At 63.1% G+C, this 24,708-nt stretch overlaps 3 protein-coding genes across 3 annotated transcripts; all 3 read left to right on the forward strand.

Moving 5' to 3' along the window:
* The first annotated feature begins 5,428 nt into the window (after window positions 1-5,428).
* Window positions 5,429-6,427, forward strand: LOC125281777 (melanoma-associated antigen 4-like). The gene is made up of 2 exons (XM_048215441.1): window positions 5,429-5,531; window positions 5,697-6,427. Exons 1-2 carry the CDS (start codon window positions 5,429-5,431, stop codon window positions 6,425-6,427), a joined length of 834 nt encoding a protein of 277 aa, XP_048071398.1.
* Window positions 6,428-7,401: 974 nt separating this feature from the next.
* Window positions 7,402-13,482, forward strand: LOC125281778 (melanoma-associated antigen 4-like). Its single transcript, XM_048215442.1, has 3 exons — window positions 7,402-7,547; window positions 7,658-7,779; window positions 12,752-13,482. Exons 1-3 carry the CDS (start codon window positions 7,402-7,404, stop codon window positions 13,480-13,482), a joined length of 999 nt encoding a protein of 332 aa, XP_048071399.1.
* A 6,363-nt stretch (window positions 13,483-19,845) lies between these two features.
* Window positions 19,846-20,553, forward strand: LOC130542681 (melanoma-associated antigen 10-like). The gene has a single exon (XM_057306876.1). The coding sequence runs from the start codon at window positions 19,846-19,848 to the stop codon at window positions 20,551-20,553; it is 708 nt and encodes a 235-aa protein (XP_057162859.1).
* Window positions 20,554-24,708: the final 4,155 nt, after the last annotated feature.

A 24,708-nucleotide genomic window follows, 5' to 3' on the forward strand; every position in this document is an offset into this window, starting at 1 on the left:
GGGTCCGGAAGTGACGAGCTCCGACTTCCACCTCGGAGCTCTGAGAGCGGCGACGACCTCCGCTTGTGGGAGGCGGGATCTAGGTCGGCTGAGGCGAGGCGTGCAGGTAGACCCACCCGTGAGGGAGCACACTGGGGGTGGGGGTGGGGCGCCCAGGAGCCAGGTGGCCCCTGCCGGTAGCCCCGAGAGACCGCGGGCAGGGGCAGCGTCGTCCGGCTGCGCCCCTCCCGCCGGGGCCCAGGACAGTGGCCACGGGTCCCCAGAGGGACGGGCCCAGGCCCTCCCTGGAGCGGGTGGTGGGACCTGAGGGAGAAGTGTGTGGCCCACCCTCCCCCGCTTCGGTCCAGGCACTGGGTTCCTGGCGCGACCGGGCCCTGGGGGTCCCTAGGGAGGGTGGCCACAGAGGGCGTCTGGTGAAATGCACCTGGGGGGTCTGAGGGAGCTTAGGACCTTGGTCAGAGGGGAAGGATGCCAGGTCGGGAAGGGGCAGGGGCAGAGGCAGGCCCAGGGAGTCCAGGTAGGGACCGAGTGGGGACGGATCGGGGGCAGGACCCACGGACTCAGAAGCCGGGGACAGAAGTGACCTCACCGAGGTCGGGCCCCAGGGTCAGACCGGGAAGGCCCCTGGGCGGGATAGGGACACGTGCCCAGTGGAGCGGGACTGGTACATCCAGGTCTCCGGAGAGACTGGGGGCCTTGGTGGAAGGACCAGGGACTCCCTCAGGTGGGCAAGGGGAGGACCCAGGTCCTACTGGGTGTCGTGGTGAGGATACAGAGGGAGGACTGCGGGATGCTAGACCCCACCAGTCAGTCAGTCAGGGAAGGTCCACGGGGGGGGGGGGGGGAAGATGGGTCCACGTGGTGAGTCCGGACTTCCGCATACGGGTCTCTGAGAGACTAAACGCCTGATGGAGTGAGCCAAAGCTCAGGAGGGGAGAGGGGAGGGTCCTGGTGCGAACGGGAGAGGAGACCAAGAATGAACCATAACGGAGGACAGAGGGGACTCTGGCAGAAGTCTGCCTAGGATGGCAGTCTAGGGAGCCTACCGGGCGGGATGGGAACACGCCGCCACTGTGGCCGGACTTGCGCAACCCGGTCTTCTGAGAGAATGGGGGCCTCGGAGAAAGAAGTAGGTCCTCCGTCCAGTGGACAGACGGGAGGGCCCAGGTCCTGCTGGACATCATGGTGAGGATGCAGAGGGAGGACTGCGGGACGCTGGACACCAGCACAGAGTCAGTCAGAGAAGGTCAACGGGGGGCGGGAGGGGGGAGATTGGAACACGTGGTGAGTCCGCACTTGCGCTTTCAGGTCCCTGAGAGACTAAAGGCCTGATGGAGGGAGCCGATGCTCAGGTGGGCAGAGAGGAGGGCCCAGGTACTGCTGGGTATCATGGTGAGAATGCAGAGGGAGGACTATGGGACGCTGGAACCCAGCATACAGTCAGTCAGGGAAGGTCCATGGGGGAGAGGGGGAGATGGGAACACATGGTGAGTCTGGACTTCCGCATACGGGTCTCAGAGACACTGGGGGCCTTGGTGGAAGGAGCAGGGCCTCCCTAGGGTGGGCAAAGGGGAGGGCCCCGGGCCTAATGGGCGTCCTGGTGAGGATGTAGAGGAAGGACTGTGGGACGCTGGACCCCAATACAGAGTCAGTCACGGAAGGTCCGTGGGATGGGGGGAGGAGGAAGATGGGAACACATGAGGAGTCCGGACTTCCGCATATGGGTCTCCGAGAGACTAAACGCATGATGGAGGGAGATGATGCTCAGGTGGGCAGAGGGGAGGGCCCGGCACGAATGGGAGAGGAGACAAGTGTTGAACCATAATGGAGGACAGAGGGGACCCTGGCAGAAGTCCACCTAGGATGGCAGTCTAGGGAGCCTACCGGGCGGGATGGAAACACGCCGCCACTGGGGCCGGATTTCCGCAACTCGGTCTCCCGAGAGAATGGGGGCCTCGGAGGAAGAAGTAGGTCTTCCGTCCTGTGGACAGAGGGGAGGGCCCAGGCCCTGTTGGGCTTCAATGTGAGGATGCAGACGGAGGACAGAGAGACCCTGGTTCCTAGCACACAGGGTGTCAGGGAAGGCCCTGGTGGGGGATGGGAACACGTGGTCATCTTGACTTCCAGATCTGCGGGTCTGAGTAACAAAGGGCCTGACGTAAGGAGCAGATCTCAGGTCTTTAGAGGCGAGGGCCCAGGCGCTTATGGGCGGCGTCAAGGTATGAACCCTGTGGGAGGACAGAGGGGAACTCACAGAGGTCAGGCCCTAGTGTCAGTCCAGGAAGGCCCCTGGGCACGATGGGGAAACGAGGCCAGTGTGGCTGGACTGGTGCATCCGGGTCTCCCGAGAGACTGGGGACCTGGTGAAAGGAGCCAATGCTCAGGTGGGCAGAGGGGAGACCCCATGGCCTGCTGGGCTTCATGCTGAGGATGCAGAGGGAAGACTGAAGGACGCTGGACCCCAGCACAGAGGCAGTGAGGGAAGGTCCGTGCAGGGGGGATTGGAGGTGGTGAGTCAGGACTTTTGCATCCCCAGTGTCAGAGACCCTGGGGGCCTGGGTGGAAGGAGCAGGGCCTCCCTCTGGTGTGCAGAGGAGAGGGCCTAGGCAGTAACCCGAGTCAAGCTATGAACTCTGAGGGAGGACAGAGGAGATCTCCCAGGGGTGGGGCCATAGTGTCAGTCCAGGAAGATCCCTGGGGGCCATGGGGATGCATAGCGAGCCTGCAGATCCGATTCTGGGTCTCAGGAGTCAGGAGGCCTGCGGTAAGGAGCACGGCCTCAGGTTGGAAGGCTGGGAGGGCCCAGCTTCTGTCGGGAGTCAAGGTGAGGACCAGAGGGAGGACAGAGGGACCCTGGGCCCAGTAGGGAATCAGTCCTGGGAGGCCCTTGAGTGGGACAAGCATGACATGAGGCGTGTCCTGACTTCGGCTCTGGGTCCCAGAGACACTGAGAGCTTGTTGTAAGGAGCGGCCTTCAGATGCAGGGATGAAGGCACAGGCCATCCAGGGAGTGCAGGTGGGCAATAGAGGATAGGCCTAAGTGACCCGAAGGAACCCATCTCAGGGAATCCCTGGCCTTTGTTGCCGGATGTGCCATGCAGGATCGTTTCCCATGGTTCTCAGGACAGTGAGGGCTTTGGTCTGAGGGAACAGGCCTGGAAACAGCAGAGAGAGGAACACAAGATGTGCTGAGGCTCAAGCTAAGATCCCTGAGGGAGGACTCAGGGAGGGACCTGGACTCCAGAACAGGGACAGCGCACTGAAACCTGCCCCTGCTGTCAGCCCTGTGAGGCGTGTTGGTGCCAAGTCCACAGGCAGTGTGTCAGGACGTCCGCATCCAGGTCTGACAGAAGCGGGGGCCATGGTTTAAAAAACGAGGGGCAGGGGCTAATGGGACTGGATGCGAGGACCCGGTGGGAGGACATGAGCGACCCTGAACCCCAGAACAGCATCAGGCCTGGGAAGCCCCTGAGCGGGAAGAGGACAAGTGGCATGTCCAGACTTCCACATCCGGGTCATAGAGCGTCTGGGGGTTCGGGTAAGAGGCAGATCAGGGTCAGCAGCAGGGAAGGTCAAATCCTCCCGAAGTCAAGGCGAGAACCCTCAGGGAGAACTGCGTGGACCCTGGACCCCAGAACAGAGTCACCGACGGGAGGCCATAGGGCAGCTGTCGCACCCCCACACTTGGCCTTGGATCTCACGGATGCGTGGGGCTGTCAGAGGGGAAAGGACTGGGGACAGCACAGGGCAGTCCCCGAGGGATGCAGGGTGAGCGTTGAGGACCTTAGAGCCTAAAACAGACAGTGATTTTGTTGCCCGTGGGCTCCTTCTTGGATGTCCCCCAAGCTGGGGGGAACATCTGAAGTGTTCTTGACTTCTGCACCCAGGGTCTGAGGGAGGTGAGAGCCTTGGTCTGAGGATTGTGGCCTCAGGTCAGCAGAGGGTGGAGCCCCAAGACTCTGAGGGAGGACTGAGCAGACCCCCACGCAGACATAGGGGTCCCAAATGAAGTCCTGCCCCGGTGGTCAGTCCTGCGAGGCCAGGCTGGGAGTCAAGAAAAGTAAGCACCCCACTTTCTCCCCTGGGTCTCCGCGGGGTGGTGGCGTTGTTCTGCAGGATGCATGCTGAGGATAGGAGAAGGGATAGTTCCAGCACCTGCCGAAAGTAAACGTGAGCACCTTAGGGACAAAGAGTGGACTCCTGCCCCTGGACAGAGGGACCAACCCCCGATCTGAGCTCCTTGTGAATTGGGTGGGGTGCAGGGGGAGGGCGTGGATTGCTGCGTCCTCACCCTTCTCTCCCAGCCCTCAGGCACGAGAGGACCATGCTGGGAGAGGTCTCAGTCAGGTCATCTGAGGAAGCCCTCCTGGGAGACACACAGGAGTCCCTGGTACTGCCAAGAATCCATGTGGGGACCCCTGAGAGAGGAGGGGCTGGGTCCGAACCCACCCCTCAGGAAAAGGAGGAGATGGCCTAGAAATCTGGCCAGGCCCTACCTGAGAACCCTGGGAACCCTGGGTGGAGCCTGTTGGGCTGAGCCCCTCCTCCTCTCCAGATCCCTGGTCTCAGGGAGGGGAGGGCCTGGGCCTGGGCCTGAGGGTCTGGACTCTAGTCAGTGGGGGAGGCAGGGACCTTGGCCCTGGCCCTGGCCCTGGCCCTGGTGGGGATGGAGGTGAGAAATGAGGGCATGCCTCCCACAGCAGGATCCCTAGGGACCAGGCTTGCCCTGCTACTTCTCTCAGCCATGGGGAGACAGGAAATGGTGGGCTAATTGATTTTTCCCTCTGGCGTCCTCCGGAGATGAGGCCTCAGCACAGGGCGGGTGAGAGTTTTCCCAGGCCTTCCATGGGGTCAAGGTATCGACCTAGAGGCACACCCATCCCAGCACAGATGGAACCCCGAGCCTGGCCATCCCTGGACATCCGTGACAAGCCCTGTGGACCTTTGGCAGTTGTGGCCAGATGTGGGCCTCCTAGCTTACCTTCTGTGGAGTCTCAGGGCTGCGTGGCCTTGCTGTGATCCTTTGGCCTCAGTCCCACGTTGGGTGGGGCCCAGGCTCTGGCAGGGGAAATAGCCGCCTCTTGAGAGGCCAAGGAGGGGGCCACCCAGCCTGGACTGGTGGGGACCTCACAGAGTCCGACCCAGCCCTCCTGTCTGCACCCTGAGGTGCCCCTCCCTTTCTCCTCCAGGGGCTTCAAGAACTCAGAGTCGAGGTCTCTGCCTGAGGCAGGAGTCCCTAAGGTCACAGAGCAGGGGAGGCGCAGGGGAGTGCCACAGGTCAAGGTGAGGACCCAGGGGCTTGCCCTTCCCATCCTCTCCTAAGCAGGAAGCAGCCCACTGTCAGCTCTGGGACCTCAGGCCTCTGCAGGCCGGCTGGACTCTGAGGAGCCATCCCACCTCTGTCTTCAGGTTCAGCCCGACAGGCGCCATGTCCCTGGGTCGGAGGAGTGAGCTCTGGCAGCTGGAGGAAGACCCAGTCCCGGCCCAGAGCCTGGTGGAGGCACAGCTGTCCGGGGCTGGGGAGGAGGGGGGCCCATGTCCCTCCTCCTCAGCCTCTGCCTCCTCCCAGTCCAGCCCCTCTCGCATCTCCTGCTCTGCCCTGTTTCTGGGCCCTCCGGAGGAGGGGTCTGCTGCTGGGGGCCCGAGTGCTCCCCAGAGCCCTCAGAGTGCCTGCCCCTCCCCCACTGGCCTGGCAGCCACTGCATGGGGCCAGCCCCACCATGGCTCCAGCAGCCCAGATGAGGAGGGGTCGAGCGGCTGGGAGGAGCCCGAGGAAGCCCAGCCCCTGCTCCAGGACACACTCCAGGGGAAGGCTGCTGACCTGGTGGCGTTCCTGGTGCTCAAGTATCTCACCCAGCAGCGCACCAGCCAGGCAGAGATGCTGGAGGTGGTCGGCAACGACTACCAGGACGCCTTCCCCGTGATCTTCGGCCAAGCGTCCGAGTGCATGCGGCTGGTCTTTGGCGTGGATGTGAAGGAGGTGGACCCCAGCGACCACTCCTACGTCCTGGTCACCGTCCTGGGCCTCACCTGCGGTGGGTTGCCGAGTGGTGAGCAGGGCATGCCCAAGACCGGCCTCCTGGTGGTGCTCTTGGGGGTGATCGTCCTGGAGGGCGACTGTGCCCCGGAGGAGAAGGTGTGGGAAGTGCTGGGGGTCATGGGGGTGTACGCCAGCAGGGAGCACGTCATCTACGGGGAGCCCAGGGAGCTCCTCACCAATGTCTGGGTGCAGGAAGGGTACGTGGAGTACCGGCAGGTGCCCGGCAGCGACCCTGCCCGCTACGAGTTCCTGTGGGGTCCCAGGGCCTATGCTGAAACCAGCAAGTTCCAAGTGCTGGAGTATTTGCTGCGGGTCAGTCGCGGGCAGCAGCCTTCGTCCCTGGCCCTGTGTGAAGAGTCTGTGAGCGATGAGGAAGAGGGGGCCTGAGTCCCAGGGGTGGCCAGGCCCTTTCCAGGCTTTGGTGGGGCCAACAGATTCTCCTGCGGGATGCTGGGCGGGAAGTGAGGCTGCTTGCTGGTTCTTTCCTGTTACTGTGTGTGTGTGTGTGTGTGTGTGTGTGTGTGTGTGTGTGTGTGAAGAGGCAGCCCTGGGCTTTCTAAGGAGTGCAGGGCCAGGGAGGGTTGGGAGAAGAAAGCGGGGCAAGGAGCCTCCTTGGGGGGGATGGGAGGGGGCTGTTCTCTGTACTCCCACATGCAGAGCTTGGTGTCCTCGAGGAAGCTCTCCAGTGGGGTTCCTTGGCATAGAAGGTTTCATCCGCTTCGGCGGCTGAGTGTGTGAGTGACATCCGCCCCCCCCCCCACACACAGCATTTGTCCTTACCCAGTTCAAGAGTTAAGAGTTTTGTCATGTCCTGGAAACCAGGTGGGACCCCTTGCCTCCTTCTTTGGGCTCTGGACCAAAATCACAGGGCATTGGTCTAAGGATGGGTTGAAAAGGTGAAAAAAGGAGGAGTGAAGTGATGGGGTCAGGAAATAGAGAAATAAAAGGGAACGTTTGTTGGTTCTTGCTTCTGATGCTTTGCTGTCTGTCACTGTGCAAATGCTAAAGGCACACGCAGATGTGTGCTCCTGCATTGGCTTGGTTCTTCAAGAAAGGAGGAGAAACCTCCTGTCAGCGCAGAGGGAGCCCTGCTCGCCTTGATTGCCAGCCAGTGGCTGAGCTCTGCTCTCTGGAAGGCACTGTGGGTGAGCAGTGAGGACACCAGGAGAAGCAGGACACGTCCCAGGCATAGGGGACTGTGTCCAGCAGCCACAGTGTTGGCAGGAAGGTGGGGAGGGGTGCCCTGAGCCCTGCAGAAGAAGGGGAAGCAGGGTGACGGGGTGTGGCTCCCGGGGCGAGCACTGCAGTGCAAATGCCCCTGGCCCGGTCTGGGTGTCTGGGGAGACCAGAGGGGCGCCGTGATGGCTTCTGTGCAGCTGGTCACCAGGAACCTGCGTGGTGACAGTAGCCAGACTCCACTCTCTGCCTCCCTGTTAAGGAAGTGGTGGGGTGGGTGCGAGACTGGTTGTGAGGCGGAGAGGCTTCAACCCTGCCTGCCCGAGTCCAGGTAAGGAGACCAGGGAGGACCGGGGGACCCCGGCCCTGCCCGTTCCCCTCTCCTCCCCCACCTACCCCCTCGCCGGAACCCATCGCCGCCCGACGTGCTGGCGGCCCTAGGGGACCCCTTCCTAAGGGGTCCGGAAGTGACGAGCTCCGACTTCCGCCTCAGAGCTCTGAGAGCGGCGACGACCTCCGCGTGAGGGAGGCGGGATCTTGGTCAGCTGAGGCGAGGCATGCAGGTAGACCCACCCGTGAGGGAGCACACTGGCGGTGGGGGTGGGGCGCCCAGGAGCCAGGTGGCCCCTGCCGGTAGCCCCGAGAGACCGCGGGCAGGGGCAGCGTCGTCCGGCTGCGCCCCTCCCGCCGGGGCCCAGGACAGTGGCCACAGGTCCCCAGAGGGACGGGCCCAGGCCCTCCCTGGAGCGGGTGGTGGGACCTGAGGGAGAAGTGTGCGGCCCACCCTCCCCCGCTTCGGTCCAGGCACTGGGTTCCTGGCGCGGCCGGGCCCTGGGGGTCCCTAGGGAGGGTGGCCACAGAGGGCGTCTGGTGAAATGCACCTCGGGGGTCTGAGGGAGCTTAGGACCTTGGTCAGAGCGGAAGGATGCCAGGTCGGGAAGGGGCAGGGGCAGAGGCAGGCCCAGGGAGTCCAGGTAGGGACCGCGTGGGGACGGATCGGGGGCAGGACCCACGGACATAGAAGCCGGGGGACAGAGGGGACCTCAGCGCGGTCGGGCCCCAGGGTCAGACCGGGAAGGCCCCTGGGAGGGATAGGGACACATGGCCGATGGGGCGGGACTGGTGCATCCAGGTCTCCGGAGAGACTGGGGGCCTTGGTGGAAGGACCAGGGACTCCCTCAGGTGGGCAAGGGGAGGACCCAGGTCCTACTGGGCGTCGTGGTGAGGATACAGAGGGAGGACTGCGGGACACTAGACACCAGCAGTCAGGGAAGGTCCACCGGGGGGGGGAGGGGAAGGTGGGTCCACGTGGTGAGTCAGGAGTTCCACATACGGGTCTCTGAGAGACTAAAGGCCTGATGGAAGGAGCGGATGCTCAGGTAGGCAGAAGGGAGGGCCCAGGTCCTGCTGGGCATCGTGGTGAGGATGCAGAGGGAGGACTGCTGGTCGCTGGACCCCAGCAGAGTCAGTCATAGAAGATACATGGGCGGGGGGGGGCGGGGGCAATGCGCGGGGGGGGGGGGGCGCGGATGGGAACACGTGGTGAGTCTGGACTTCCGCATACGGGTCTCTGAGAGATTAAACGCCTGATGGAGGGAGCCAAAGCTCAGGTGGGCAGAGGGGAGGGTCCTGGCGCGAATCGAGAGGAGACCAGGGATGAACCATAACGGAGGACAGAGGGGACCCTGGCAGAAGTCCGCCTAGGATGGCAGTCTAGGGAGCCTACCGGGCGGGATGGGAACACGCCGCCACTGGGGCCGGACTTCGGCAACGTGGTCTCCCGAGAGAATGGGGGCCTCGGAGGAAGAAGTCTGTCTTCCATCCGGTGGACAGAGGGGAGGGCCCAGGTCCTGCTGGGCTTCAATGTGAGGATGCAGAGGGAGGACTGAGAGACCCTGGTTCCTAGCACAGGGTTGCTATGAAGGCCCCTGGTGCGGGATGGGAACACGTGGTGAGTCTTGACTTCTGCATCTGGGTGTCCGAGTGATAAAGGGCCTGTCGTAAGGAGCAGATCTCAGGTCTTTAGAGGCGAGGGCCCAGGCGCTTATGGGCGTCAAGGTATGAACCCTGAGGGAGGACAGAGGGGAACTCACAGAGGTCAGGCCCTAGTGTCAGTCCAGGAAGGCCCCTGGGCGCGATGGGGAAACGAGGCCAGTGTGGCTGGACTGGTGCATCCGGGTCTCCCGAGAGACTGGGGACCTGGTGAAAGGAGCCAATGCTCAGGTGGGCAGAGGGGAGACCCCATGGCCTGCTGGGCTTCATGCTGAGGATGCAGAGGGAAGACTGAAGGACGCTGGACCCCAGCACAGAGGCAGTGAGGGAAGGTCCGTGCAGGGGGGATTGGAGGTGGTGAGTCAGGACTTTTGCATCCCCAGTGTCAGAGACCCTGGGGGCCTGGGTGGAAGGAGCAGGGCCTCCCTCCGGTGTGCAGAGGAGAGGGCCTAGGCAGTAACCCGAGTCAAGCTATGAACTCTGAGGGAGGACAGAGGAGATCTCCCAGGGGTGGGGCCATAGTGTCAGTCCAGGAAGATCCCTGGGGGCCATGGGGATGCATAGCGAGCCTGCAGATCCGATTCTGGGTCTCAGGAGTCAGGAGGCGTGCGGTAAGGAGCACGGCCTCAGGTCGGAAGGCTGGGAGGGCCCAGCTTCTGTCGGGAGTCAAGGTGAGGACCAGAGGGAGGACAGAGGGACCCTGGGCCCAGTAGGGAATCAGTCCTGGGAGGCCCTTGAGTGGGACAAGCATGACATGAGGCGTGTCCTGACTTCGGCTCTGGGTCCCAGAGACACTGAGAGCTTGTTGTAAGGAGCGGCCTTCAGATGCAGGGATGAAGGCACAGGCCATCCAGGGAGTGCAGGTGGGCAATAGAGGATAGGCCTAAGTGACCCGAAGGAACCCATCTCAGGGAATCCCTGGCCTTTGTTGCCTGATGTGCCATCCAGGATCGTTTCCCATGGTTCTCAGGGCAGCGAGGGCTTTGGTCTGAGGGAACAGGCCTGGAGACAGCAGAGAGAGGAACACAAGATGTGCTGAGGCTCAAGCTAAGATCCCTGAGGGAGGACTCAGGGAGGGACCTGGACTCCAGAACAGGGACAGCGCACTGAAACCTGCCCCTGCTGTCAGCCCTGTGAGGCGTGTTGGTGCCAAGTCCACAGGCAGTGTGTCAGGACGTCCGCATCCAGGTCTGACAGAAGCGGGGGCCATGGTTTAAAAAACGAGGGGCAGGGGCTAAGGGGACTGGATGCGAGGACCCGGTGGGAGGACATGAGCGACCCTGAACCCCAGAACAGCATCAGGCCTGGGAAGCCCCTGAGCGGGAAGAGGACAAGTGGCATGTCCAGACTTCCACATCCGGGTCATAGAGCGTCTGGGGGTTCGGGTAAGAGGCAGATCAGGGTCAGCAGCAGGGAAGGTCAAATCCTCCCGAAGTCAAGGCGAGAACCCTCAGGGAGAACTGCGTGGACCCTGGACCCCAGAACAGAGTCACCGACGGGAGGCCATAGGGCAGCTGTCGCACCCCCACACTTGGCCTTGGATCTCACGGATGCGTGGGGCTGTCAGAGGGGAAAGGACTGGGGACAGCACAGGGCAGTCCCCGAGGGATGCAGGGTGAGCGCTGAGGACCTTAGAGCCTAAAACAGACAGTGATTTTGTTGCCCGTGGGCTCCTTCTTGGATGTCCCCCAAGCTGGGGGGAACATCTGAAGTGTTCTTGACTTCTGCACCCAGGGTCTGAGGGAGGTGAGAGCCTTGGTCTGAGGATTGTGGCCTCAGGTCAGCAGAGGGTGGAGCCCCAAGACTCTGAGGGAGGACTGAGCAGACCCCCACGCAGACATAGGGGTCCCAAATGAAGTCCTGCCCCGGTGGTCAGTCCTGCGAGGCCAGGCTGGGAGTCAAGAAAAGTAAGCACCCCACTTTCTCCCCTGGGTCTCCGCGGGGTGGTGGCGTTGTTCTGCAGGATGCATGCTGAGGATAGGAGAAGGGATAGTTCCAGCACCTGCCGAAAGTAAACGTGAGCACCTTAGGGACAAAGAGTGGACTCCTGCCCCTGGACAGAGGGACCAACCCCCGATCTGAGCTCCTTGTGAATTGGGTGGGGTGCAGGGGGAGGGCGTGGATTGCTGCGTCCTCACCCTTCTCTCCCAGCCCTCAGGCACGAGAGGACCATGCTGGGAGAGGTCTCAGTCAGGTCATCTGAGGAAGCCCTCCTGGGAGACACACAGGAGTCCCTGGTACTGCCAAGAATCCATGTGGGGACCCCTGAGAGAGGAGGGGCTGGGTCCGAACCCACCCCTCAGGAAAAGGAGGAGATGGCCTAGAAATCTGGCCAGGCCCTACCTGAGAACCCTGGGAACCCTGGGTGGAGCCTGTTGGGCTGAGCCCCTCCTCCTCTCCAGATCCCTGGTCTCAGGGAGGGGAGGGCCTGGGCTTGGGCCTGAGGGTCTGGACTCTAGTCAGTGGGGGAGGCAGGGACCTTGGCCCTGGCCCTGGCCCTGGCCCTGGTGGGGATGGAGGTGAGAAATGAGGGCATGCCTCCCACAGCAGGATCCCTAGGGACCAGGCTTGCCCTGCTACTTCTCTCAGCCATGGGGAGACAGGAAATGGTGGGCTAATTGATTTTTCCCTCTGGCGTCCTCCGGAGATGAGGCCTCAGCACAGGGCGGGTGAGAGTTTTCCCAGGCCTTCCGTGGGGTCAAGGTATCGACCTAGAGGCACACCCATCCCAGCACAGATGGAACCCCGAGCCTGGCCATCCCTGGACATCCGTGACAAGCCCTGTGGACCTTTGGCAGTTGTGGCCAGATGTGGGCCTCCTAGCTTACCTTCTGTGGAGTCTCAGGGCTGCGTGGCCTTGCTGTGATCCTTTGGCCTCAGTCCCACGTTGGGTGGGGCCCAGGCTCTGGCAGGGGAAATAGCCGCCTCTTGAGAGGCCAAGGAGGGGGCCACCCAGCCTGGACTGGTGGGGACCTCACAGAGTCCGACCCAGCCCTCCTGTCTGCACCCTGAGGTGCCCCTCCCTTTCTCCTCCAGGGGCTTCAAGAACTCAGAGTCGAGGTCTCTGCCTGAGGCAGGAGTCCCTAAGGTCACAGAGCAGGGGAGGCGCAGGGGAGTGCCACAGGTCAAGGTGAGGACCCAGGGGCTTGCCCTTCCCATCCTCTCCTAAGCAGGAAGCAGCCCACTGTCAGCTCTGGGACCTCAGGCCTCTGCAGGCCGGCTGGACTCTGAGGAGCCATCCCACCTCTGTCTTCAGGTTCAGCCCGACAGGCGCCATGTCCCTGGGTCGGAGGAGTGAGCTCTGGCAGCTGGAGGAAGACCCAGTCCCGGCCCAGAGCCTGGTGGAGGCACAGCTGTCCGGGGCTGGGGAGGAGGGGGGCCCATGTCCCTCCTCCTCAGCCTCTGCCTCCTCCCAGTCCAGCCCCTCTCGCATCTCCTGCTCTGCCCTGTTTCTGGGCCCTCCGGAGGAGGGGTCTGCTGCTGGGGGCCCGAGTGCTCCCCAGAGCCCTCAGAGTGCCTGCCCCTCCCCCACTGGCCTGGCAGCCACTGCATGGGGCCAGCCCCACCATGGCTCCAGCAGCCCAGATGAGGAGGGGTCGAGCGGCTGGGAGGAGCCCGAGGAAGCCCAGCCCCTGCTCCAGGACACACTCCAGGGGAAGGCTGCTGACCTGGTGGCGTTCCTGGTGCTCAAGTATCTCACCCAGCAGCGCACCAGCCAGGCAGAGATGCTGGAGGTGGTCGGCAACGACTACCAGGACGCCTTCCCCGTGATCTTCGGCCAAGCGTCCGAGTGCATGCGGCTGGTCTTTGGCGTGGATGTGAAGGAGGTGGACCCCAGCGACCACTCCTACGTCCTGGTCACCGTCCTGGGCCTCACCTGCGGTGGGTTGCCGAGTGGTGAGCAGGGCATGCCCAAGACCGGCCTCCTGGTGGTGCTCTTGGGGGTGATCGTCCTGGAGGGCGACTGTGCCCCGGAGGAGAAGGTGTGGGAAGTGCTGGGGGTCATGGGGGTGTACGCCAGCAGGGAGCACGTCATCTACGGGGAGCCCAGGGAGCTCCTCACCAATGTCTGGGTGCAGGAAGGGTACGTGGAGTACCGGCAGGTGCCCGGCAGCGACCCTGCCCGCTACGAGTTCCTGTGCGGTCCCAGGGCCTATGCTGAAACCAGCAAGTTCCAAGTGCTGGAGTATTTGCTGCGGGTCAGTCGCGGGCAGCAGCCTTCGTCCCTGGCCCTGTGTGAAGAGTCTGTGAGCGATGAGGAAGAGGGGGCCTGAGTCCCAGGGGTGGCCAGGCCCTTTCCAGGCTTTGGTGGGGCCAACAGATTCTCCTGCGGGATGCTGGGCGGGAAGTGAGGCTGCTTGCTGGTTCTTTCCTGTTACTGTGTGTGTGTGTGTGTGTGTGTGTGTGTGTGTGTGTGTGTGTGAAGAGGCAGCCCTGGGCTTTCTAAGGAGTGCAGGGCCAGGGAGGGTTGGGAGAAGAAAGCGGGGCAAGGAGCCTCCTTGGGGGGGATGGGAGGGGGCTGTTCTCTGTGATGACTCCCACATGCAGAGCTTGGTGTCCTCGAGGAAGCTCTCCAGTGGGGTTCCTTGGCATAGAAGGTTTCATCCGCTTCGGCGGCTGAGTGTGTGAGTGACATCCCCCCCCCCACACACACACAGCATTTGTCCTTACCCAGTTCAAGAGTTAAGAGTTTTGTCATGTCCTGGAAACCAGGTGGGACCCCTTGCCTCCTTCTTTGGGCTCTGGACCAAAATCACAGGGCATTGGTCTAAGGATGGGTTGAAAAGGTGAAAAAAGGAGGAGTGAAGTGATGGGTTCAGGAAATAGAGAAATAAAAGGGAAAGTTTGTTGGTTCTTGCTTCTGATGCTTTGCTGTCTGTCACTGTGCAAATGCTAAAGGCACACGCAGATGTGTGCTCCTGCATTGGCTTGGTTCTTCAAGAAAGGAGGAGAAACCTCCTGTCAGCGCAGAGGGAGCCCTGCTCGCCTTGATTGCCAGCCAGTGGCTGAGCTCTGCTCTCTGGAAGGCACTGTGGGTGAGCAGTGAGGACACCAGGAGAAGCAGGACACATCCCAGGCATAGGGGACTGTGTCCAGCAGCCACAGTGTTGGCAGGAAGGTGGGGAGGGGTGCCCTGAGCCCTGCAGAAGAAGGGGAAGCAGGGTGACGGGGTGTGGCTCCCGGGGCGAGCACTGCAGTGCAAATGCCCCTGGCCCGGTCTGGGTGTCTGGGGAGACCAGAGGGGCGCCGTGATGGCTTCTGTGCAGCTGGTCACCAGGAACCTGCGTGGTGACAGTAGCCAGACTCCACTCTCTGCCTCCCTGTTAAGGAAGTGGTGGGGTGGGTGCGAGACTGGTTGTGAGGCGGACAGGCTCCAACCCTGCCTGCCCGAGTCCAGGTAAGGAGACCAGGGAGGACCGGGGGACCCCGGCCCTGCCCGTTCCCCTCTCCTCCCCCACCTACCCCCTCGCCGGAACCCATCGCCGCCCGACGTGCTGGCGGCCCTAGGGGACCCCTTCCTAAGGGGTCCGGAAGTGACGAGCTCCGACTTCCGCCTCAGAGCTCTGAGAGCGGCGACGACCTCCGCGTGAGGGAGGCGGGATCTTGGTCAGCTGAGGCGAGGCGTGCAGGTAGACCCACCCGTGAGGGAGCACACTGGCGGTGGGGGTGGGGGTGGGGCGCCCAGGAGCCAGGTGGCCCCTGCCGGTAGCCCCGAGAGACCGCGGGCAGGGGCAGCGTCGTCCGGCTGCGCCCCTCCCGCCGGGGCCCAGGACAGTGGCCACAGGTCCCCAGAGGGACGGGCCCAGGCCCTCCCTGGAGCGGGTGGTGGGACCTGAGGGAGAACTGTGCGGCCCACCCTCCCCCGCTTCGGTCCAGGCACTGGGTTCCTGGCGCGGCCGGGCCCTGGGGGTCCCTAGGGAGGGTGGCCACAGAGGGCGTCTGGTGAAATGCACCTCGGGGGTCTGAGGGAGCTTAGGACCTTGGTCAGAGCGGAAGGATGCCAGGTCGGGAAGGGGCAGGGGCAGAGGCAGGCCCAGGGAGTCCAGGTAGGGACCGCGTGGGGACGGATCGGGGGCAGGACCCACGGACATAGAAGCCGGGGACAGAGGGGACCTCAGCGCGGTCGGGCCCCAGGGTCAGACCGGGAAGGCCCCTGGGAGGGATAGGGACACATGGCCGATGGGGCGGGACTGGTGCATCCAGGTCTCCCGAGAGACTGGGGGCCTTGGTGGAAGGACCAGGGACTCCCTCAGGTGGGCAAGGGGAGGACCCAGGTCCTATTGGGTGTCGTGGTGAGGATACAGAGGGAGGACTGCGGGACACTAGACACCAGCAGTCAGGGAAGGTCCACCGGGGGGGGGGGAGGGGAAGGTGGGTCCACGTGGTGAGTCAGGAGTTCCACATACGGGTCTCTGAGAGACTAAAGGCCTGATGGAAGGAGCGGATGCTCAGGTAGGCAGAAGGGAGGACCCAGGTCCTGCTGGGCATCGTGGTGAGGATGCAGAGGGAGGACTGCTGGTCGCTGGACCCCACCAGAGTCAGTCATAGAAGATACATGGTCGGGGGGGGGGGCGGGGGCAATCCGCGGGGGCGGGGGGGGGCGCGGATGGGAACACGTGGTGAGTCTGGACTTCCGCATACGGGTCTCTGAGAGATTAAACGCCTGATGGAGGGAGCCAAAGGTCAGGTGGGCAGAGGGGAGGGTCCTGGCGCGAATCGAGAGGAGACCAGGGATGAACCATAACGGAGGACAGAGGGGACCCTGGCAGAAGTCCGCCTAGGATGGCAGTCTAGGGAGCCTACCGGGCGGGATGGGAACACGCCGCCACTGGGGCCGGACTTCGGCAACGTGGTCTCCCGAGAGAATGGGGGCCTCGGAGGAAGAAGTCTGTCTTCCATCCGGTGGACAGAGGGGAGGGCCCAGGTCCTGCTGGGCTTCAATGTGAGGATGCAGAGGGAGGACTGAGAGACCCTGGTTCCTAGCACAGGGTTGCTATGAAGGCCCCTGGTGCGGGATGGGAACACGTGGTGAGTCTTGACTTCTGCATCTGGGTGTCCGAGTGATAAAGGGCCTGTCGTAAGGAGCAGATCTCAGGTCTTTAGAGGCGAGGGCCCAGGCGCTTATGGGCGTCAAGGTATGAACCCTGAGGGAGGACAGAGGGGAACTCACAGAGGTCAGGCCCTAGTGTCAGTCCAGGAAGGCCCCTGGGCGCGATGGGGAAACGAGGCCAGTGTGGCTGGACTGGTGCATCCGGGTCTCCCGAGAGACTGGGGACCTGGTGAAAGGAGCCAATGCTCAGGTGGGCAGAGGGGAGACCCCATGGCCTGCTGGGCTTCATGCTGAGGATGCAGAGGGAAGACTGAAGGACGCTGGACCCCAGCACAGAGGCAGTGAGGGAAGGTCCGTGCAGGGGGGATTGGAGGTGGTGAGTCAGGACTTTTGCATCCCCAGTGTCAGAGACCCTGGGGGCCTGGGTGGAAGGAGCAGGGCCTCCCTCCGGTGTGCAGAGGAGAGGGCCTAGGCAGTAACCCGAGTCAAGCTATGAACTCTGAGGGAGGACAGAGGAGATCTCCCAGGGGTGGGGCCATAGTGTCAGTCCAGGAAGATCCCTGGGGGCCATGGGGATGCATAGCGAGCCTGCAGATCCGATTCTGGGTCTCAGGAGTCAGGAGGCGTGCGGTAAGGAGCACGGCCTCAGGTCGGAAGGCTGGGAGGGCCCAGCTTCTGTCGGGAGTCAAGGTGAGGACCAGAGGGAGGACAGAGGGACCCTGGGCCCAGTAGGGAATCAGTCCTGGGAGGCCCTTGAGTGGGACAAGCATGACATGAGGCGTGTCCTGACTTCGGCTCTGGGTCCCAGAGACACTGAGAGCTTGTTGTAAGGAGCGGCCTTCAGATGCAGGGATGAAGGCACAGGCCATCCAGGGAGTGCAGGTGGGCAATAGAGGATAGGCCTAAGTGACCCGAAGGAACCCATCTCAGGGAATCCCTGGCCTTTGTTGCCTGATGTGCCATCCAGGATCGTTTCCCATGGTTCTCAGGGCAGCGAGGGCTTTGGTCTGAGGGAACAGGCCTGGAGACAGCAGAGAGAGGAACACAAGATGTGCTGAGGCTCAAGCTAAGATCCCTGAGGGAGGACTCAGGGAGGGACCTGGACTCCAGAACAGGGACAGCGCACTGAAACCTGCCCCTGCTGTCAGCCCTGTGAGGCGTGTTGGTGCCAAGTCCACAGGCAGTGTGTCAGGACGTCCGCATCCAGGTCTGACAGAAGCGGGGGCCATGGTTTAAAAAACGAGGGGCAGGGGCTAAGGGGACTGGATGCGAGGACCCGGTGGGAGGACATGAGCGACCCTGAACCCCAGAACAGCATCAGGCCTGGGAAGCCCCTGAGCGGGAAGAGGACAAGTGGCATGTCCAGACTTCCACATCCGGGTCATAGAGCGTCTGGGGGTTCGGGTAAGAGGCAGATCAGGGTCAGCAGCAGGGAAGGTCAAATCCTCCCGAAGTCAAGGCGAGAACCCTCAGGGAGAACTGCGTGGACCCTGGACCCCAGAACAGAGTCACCGACGGGAGGCCATAGGGCAGCTGTCGCACCCCCACACTTGGCCTTGGATCTCACGGATGCGTGGGGCTGTCAGAGGGGAAAGGACTGGGGACAGCACAGGGCAGTCCCGAGGGATGCAGGGTGAGCGTTGAGGACCTTAGAGCCTAAAACAGACAGTGATTTTGTTGCCCGTGGGCTCCTTCTTGGATGTCCCCCAAGCTGGGGGGAACATCTGAAGTGTTCTTGACTTCTGCACCCAGGGTCTGAGGGAGGTGAGAGCCTTGGTCTGAGGATTGTGGCCTCAGGTCAGCAGAGGGTGGAGCCCCAAGACTCTGAGGGAGGACTGAGCAGACCCCCACGCAGACATAGGGGTCCCAAATGAAGTCCTGCCCCGGTGGTCAGTCCTGCGAGGCCAGGCTGGGAGTCAAGAAAAGTAAGCACCCCACTTTCTCCCCTGGGTCTCCGCGGGGTGGTGGCGTTGTTCTGCAGGATGCATGCTGAGGATAGGAGAAGGGATAGTTCCAGCACCTGCCGAAAGTAAACGTGAGCACCTTAGGGACAAAGAGTGGACTCCTGCCCCTGGACAGAGGGACCAACCCCCGATCTGAGCTCCTTGTGAATTGGGTGGGGTGCAGGGGGAGGGCGTGGATTGCTGCGTCCTCACCCTTCTCTCCCAGCCCTCAGGCACGAGAGGACCATGCTGGGAGAGGTCTCAGTCAGGTCATCTGAGGAAGCCCTCCTGGGAGACACACAGGAGTCCCTGGTACTGCCAAGAATCCATGTGGGGGACCCCTGAGAGAGGAGGGGCTGGGTCCGAACCCACCCCTCAGGAAAAGGAGGAGATGGCCTAGAAATCTGGCCAGGCCCTACCTGAGAACCCTGGGAACCCTGGGTGGAGCCTGTTGGGCTGAGCCCCTCCTCCTCTCCAGATCCCTGGTCTCAGGGAGGGGAGGGCCTGGGCCTGGGCCTGAGGGTCTGGACTCTAGTCAGTGGGGGAGGCAGGGACCTTGGCCCTGGCCCTGGCCCTGGCCCTGGTGGGGATGGAGGTGAGAAATGAGGGCATGCCTCCCACAGCAGGATCCCTAGGGACCAGGCTTGCCCTGCTACTTCTCTCAGCCATGGGGAGACAGGAAATGGTGGGCTAATTGATTTTTCCCTCTGGCGTCCTCCGGAGATGAGGCCTCAGCACAGGGCGGGTGAGAGTTTTCCCAGGCCTTCCGTGGGGTCAAGGTATCGAGCAAGAGGCACACCCATCCCAGCACAGATGGAACCCCGAGCCTGGCCATCCCTGGACATCCGTGACAAGCCCTGTGGACCTTTGGCAGTTGTGGCCAGATGTGGGCCTCCTAGCTTACCTTCTGTGGAGTCTCAGGGCTGCGTGGCCTTGCTGTGATCCTTTGGCCTCAGTCCCACGTTGGGTGGGGCCCAGGCTCTGGCAGGGGAAATAGCCGCCTCTTGAGAGGCCAAGGAGGGGGCCACCCAGCCTGGACTGGTGGGGACCTCACAGAGTCCGACCCAGCCCTCCTGTCTGCACCCTGAGGTGCCCCTCCCTTTCTCCTCCAGGGGCTTCAAGAACTCAGAGTCGAGGTCTCTGCCTGAGGCAGGAGTCCCTAAGGTCACAGAGCAGGGGAGGCGCAGGGGAGTGCCACAGGTCAAGGTGAGGACCCAGGGGCTTGCCCTTCCCATCCTCTCCTAAGCAGGAAGCAGCCCACTGTCAGCTCTGGGACCTCAGGCCTCTGCAGGCCGGCTGGACTCTGAGGAGCCATCCCACCTCTGTCTTCAGGTTCAGCCCGACAGGCGCCATGTCCCTGGGTCGGAGGAGTGAGCTCTGGCAGCTGGAGGAAGACCCAGTCCCGGCCCAGAGCCTGGTGGAGGCACAGCTGTCCGGGGCTGGGGAGGAGGGGGGCCCATGTCCCTCCTCCTCAGCCTCTGCCTCCTCCCAGTCCAGCCCCTCTCGCATCTCCTGCTCTGCCCTGTTTCTGGGCCCTCCGGAGGAGGGGTCTGCTGCTGGGGGCCCCAGTGCTCCCCAGAGCCCTCAGAGTGCCTGCCCCTCCCCCACTGGCCTGGCAGCCACTGCATGGGGCCAGCCCCACCATGGCTCCAGCAGCCCAGATGAGGAGGGGGTCGAGCGGCTGGGAGGAGCCCGAGGAAGCCCAGCCCCTGCTCCAGGACACACTCCAGGGGAAGGCTGCTGACCTGGTGGCGTTCCTGGTGCTCAAGTATCTCACCCAGCAGCGCACCAGCCAGGCAGAGATGCTGGAGGTGGTCGGCAACGACTACCAGGACGCCTTCCCCGTGATCTTCGGCCAAGCGTCCGAGTGCATGCGGCTGGTCTTTGGCGTGGATGTGAAGGAGGTGGACCCCAGCGACCACTCCTACGTCCTGGTCACCGTCCTGGGCCTCACCTGCGGTGGGTTGCCGAGTGGTGAGCAGGGCATGCCCAAGACCGGCCTCCTGGTGGTGCTCTTGGGGGTGATCGTCCTGGAGGGCGACTGTGCCCCGGAGGAGAAGGTGTGGGAAGTGCTGGGGGTCATGGGGGTGTACGCCAGCAGGGAGCACGTCATCTACGGGGAGCCCAGGGAGCTCCTCACCAATGTCTGGGTGCAGGAAGGGTACGTGGAGTACCGGCAGGTGCCCGGCAGCGACCCTGCCCGCTACGAGTTCCTGTGGGGTCCCAGGGCCTATGCTGAAACCAGCAAGTTCCAAGTGCTGGAGTATTTGCTGCGGGTCAGTCGCGGGCAGCAGCCTTCGTCCCTGGCCCTGTGTGAAGAGTCTGTGAGCGATGAGGAAGAGGGGGCCTGAGTCCCAGGGGTGGCCAGGCCCTTTCCAGGCTTTGGTGGGGCCAACAGATTCTCCTGCGGGATGCTGGGCGGGAAGTGAGGCTGCTTGCTGGTTCTTTCCTGTTACTGTGTGTGTGTGTGTGTGTGTGTGTGTGTGTGTGTGTGTGTGTGTGAAGAGGCAGCCCTGGGCTTTCTAAGGAGTGCAGGGCCAGGGAGGGTTGGGAGAAGAAAGCGGGGCAAGGAGCCTCCTTGGGGGGGATGGGAGGGGGCTGTTCTCTGTGATGACTCCCACATGCAGAGCTTGGTGTCCTCGAGGAAGCTCTCCAGTGGGGTTCCTTGGCATAGAAGGTTTCATCCGCTTCGGCGGCTGAGTGTGTGAGTGACATCCCCCCCCCCCCCACACACACACAGCATTTGTCCTTACCCAGTTCAAGAGTTAAGAGTTTTGTCATGTCCTGGAAACCAGGTGGGACCCCTTGCCTCCTTCTTTGGGCTCTGGACCAAAATCACAGGGCATTGGTCTAAGGATGGGTTGAAAAGGTGAAAAAAGGAGGAGTGAAGTGATGGGGTCAGGAAATAGAGAAATAAAAGGGAAAGTTTGTTGGTTCTTGCTTCTGATGCTTTGCTGTCTGTCACTGTGCAAATGCTAAAGGCACACGCAGATGTGTGCTCCTGCATTGGCTTGGTTCTTCAAGAAAGGAGGAGAAACCTCCTGTCAGCGCAGAGGGAGCCCTGCTCGCCTTGATTGCCAGCCAGTGGCTGAGCTCTGCTCTCTGGAAGGCACTGTGGGTGAGCAGTGAGGACACCAGGAGAAGCAGGACACGTCCCAGGCATAGGGGACTGTGTCCAGCAGCCACAGTGTTGGCAGGAAGGTGGGGAGGGGTGCCCTGAGCCCTGCAGAAGAAGGGGAAGCAGGGTGACGGGGTGTGGCTCCCGGGGCGAGCACTGCAGTGCAAATGCCCCTGGCCCGGTCTGGGTGTCTGGGGAGAACAGAGGGGCGCCGTGATGGCTTCTGTGCAGCTGGTCACCAGGAACCTGCGTGGTGACAGTAGCCAGACTCCACTCTCTGCCTCCCTGTTAAGGAAGTGGTGGGGTGGGTGCGAGACTGGTTGTGAGGCGGACAGGCTCCAACCCTGCCTGCCCGAGTCCAGGTAAGGAGACCAGGGAGGACCGGGGGACCCCGGCCCTGCCCGTTCCCCTCTCCTCCCCCACCTCCCCCTCGCCGGAACCCATCGCCGCCCGACGTGCTGGCGGCCCTAGGGGACCCCTTCCTAAGGGGTCCGGAAGTGACGAGCTCCGACTTCCGCCTCAGAGCTCTGAGAGCGGCGACGACCTCCGCGTGAGGGAGGCGGGATCTTGGTCAGCTGAGGCGAGGCGTGCAGGTAGACCCACCCGTGAGGGAGCACACTGGCGGTGGGGGGTGGGGGTGGGGCGCCCAGGAGCCAGGTGGCCCCTGCCGGTAGCCCCGAGAGACCGCGGGCAGGGGCAGCGTCGTCCGGCTGCGCCCCTCCCACCGGGGCCCAGGACAGTGGCCACAGGTCCCCAGAGGGACGGGCCCAGGCCCTCCCTGGAGCGGGTGGTGGGACCTGAGGGAGAAGTGTGCGGCCCACCCTCCCCCGCTTCGGTCCAGGCACTGGGTTCCTGGCGCGGCCGGGCCCTGGGGGTCCCTAGGGAGGGTGGCCACAGAGGGCGTCTGGTGAAATGCACCTCGGGGGTCTGAGGGAGCATAGGACCTTGCTCAGAGCGGAAGGATGCCAGGTCGGGAAGGGGCAGGGGCAGAGGCAGGCCCAGGGAGTCCAGGTAGGGACCGCGTGGGGACGGATCGGGGGCAGGACCCACGGACATAGAAGCCGGGGACAGAGGGGACCTCAGCGCGGTCGGGCCCCAGGGTCAGACCGGGAAGGCCCCTGGGAGGGATAGGGACACATGGCCGATGGGGCGGGACTGGTGCATCCAGGTCTCCCGAGAGACTGGGGGCCTTGGTGGAAGGACCAGGGACTCCCTCAGGTGGGCAAGGGGAGGACCCAGGTCCTATTGGGTGTCGTGGTGAGGATACAGAGGGAGGACTGCGGGACACTAGACACCAGCAGTCAGGGAAGGTCCACCGGGGGGGGGGGGGAGGGGAAGGTGGGTCCACGTGGTGAGTCAGGAGTTCCACATACGGGTCTCTGAGAGACTAAAGGCCTGATGGAAGGAGCGGATGCTCAGGTAGGCAGAAGGGAGGACCCAGGTCCTGCTGGGCATCGTGGTGAGGATGCAGAGGGAGGACTGCTGGTCGCTGGACCCCAGCAGAGTCAGTCATAGAAGATACATGGGCGGGGGGGGGGCGGGGGCAATGCGCGGGGGGGGGGGGCGCGGATGGGAACACGTGGTGAGTCTGGACTTCCGCATACGGGTCTCTGAGAGATTAAACGCCTGATGGAGGGAGCCAAAGCTCAGGTGGGCAGAGGGGAGGGTCCTGGCGCGAATCGAGAGGAGACCAGGGATGAACCATAACGGAGGACAGAGGGGACCCTGGCAGAAGTCCGCCTAGGATGGCAGTCTAGGGAGCCTACCGGGCGGGATGGGAACACGCCGCCACTGGGGCCGGACTTCGGCAACGTGGTCTCCCGAGAGAATGGGGGCCTCGGAGGAAGAAGTCTGTCTTCCATCCGGTGGACAGAGGGGAGGGCCCAGGTCCTGCTGGGCTTCAATGTGAGGATGCAGAGGGAGGACTGAGAGACCCTGGTTCCTAGCACAGGGTTGCTATGAAGGCCCCTGGTGCGGGATGGGAACACGTGGTGAGTCTTGACTTCTGCATCTGGGTGTCCGAGTGATAAAGGGCCTGTCGTAAGGAGCAGATCTCAGGTCTTTAGAGGCGAGGGCCCAGGCGCTTATGGGCGTCAAGGTATGAACCCTGAGGGAGGACAGAGGGGAGCTCACAGAGGTCAGGCCCTAGTGTCAGTCCAGGAAGGCCCCTGGGCGCGATGGGGAAACGAGGCCAGTGTGGCTGGACTGGTGCATCCGGGTCTCCCGAGAGACTGGGGACCTGGTGAAAGGAGCCAATGCTCAGGTGGGCAGAGGGGAGACCCCATGGCCTGCTGGGCTTCATGCTGAGGATGCAGAGGGAAGACTGAAGGACGCTGGACCCCAGCACAGAGGCAGTGAGGGAAGGTCCGTGCAGGGGGGATTGGAGGTGGTGAGTCAGGACTTTTGCATCCCCAGTGTCAGAGACCCTGGGGGCCTGGGTGGAAGGAGCAGGGCCTCCCTCCGGTGTGCAGAGGAGAGGGCCTAGGCAGTAACCCGAGTCAAGCTATGAACTCTGAGGGAGGACAGAGGAGATCTCCCAGGGGTGGGGCCATAGTGTCAGTCCAGGAAGATCCCTGGGGGCCATGGGGATGCATAGCGAGCCTGCAGATCCGATTCTGGGTCTCAGGAGTCAGGAGGCGTGCGGTAAGGAGCACGGCCTCAGGTCGGAAGGCTGGGAGGGCCCAGCTTCTGTCGGGAGTCAAGGTGAGGACCAGAGGGAGGACAGAGGGACCCTGGGCCCAGTAGGGAATCAGTCCTGGGAGGCCCTTGAGTGGGACAAGCATGACATGAGGCGTGTCCTGACTTCGGCTCTGGGTCCCAGAGACACTGAGAGCTTGTTGTAAGGAGCGGCCTTCAGATGCAGGGATGAAGGCACAGGCCATCCAGGGAGTGCAGGTGGGCAATAGAGGATAGGCCTAAGTGACCCGAAGGAACCCATCTCAGGGAATCCCTGGCCTTTGTTGCCTGATGTGCCATCCAGGATCGTTTCCCATGGTTCTCAGGGCAGCGAGGGCTTTGGTCTGAGGGAACAGGCCTGGAGACAGCAGAGAGAGGAACACAAGATGTGCTGAGGCTCAAGCTAAGATCCCTGAGGGAGGACTCAGGGAGGGACCTGGACTCCAGAACAGGGACAGCGCACTGAAACCTGCCCCTGCTGTCAGCCCTGTGAGGCGTGTTGGTGCCAAGTCCACAGGCAGTGTGTCAGGACGTCCGCATCCAGGTCTGACAGAAGCGGGGGCCATGGTTTAAAAAACGAGGGGCAGGGGCTAAGGGGACTGGATGCGAGGACCCGGTGGGAGCACATGAGCGACCCTGAACCCCAGAACAGCATCAGGCCTGGGAAGCCCCTGAGCGGGAAGAGGACAAGTGGCATGTCCAGACTTCCACA

This window comes from Ursus arctos, chromosome X (genome assembly GCF_023065955.2).
Source record: "Ursus arctos isolate Adak ecotype North America chromosome X, UrsArc2.0, whole genome shotgun sequence".
In the NCBI taxonomy this organism is placed as follows: domain Eukaryota; kingdom Metazoa; phylum Chordata; class Mammalia; order Carnivora; family Ursidae; genus Ursus; species Ursus arctos.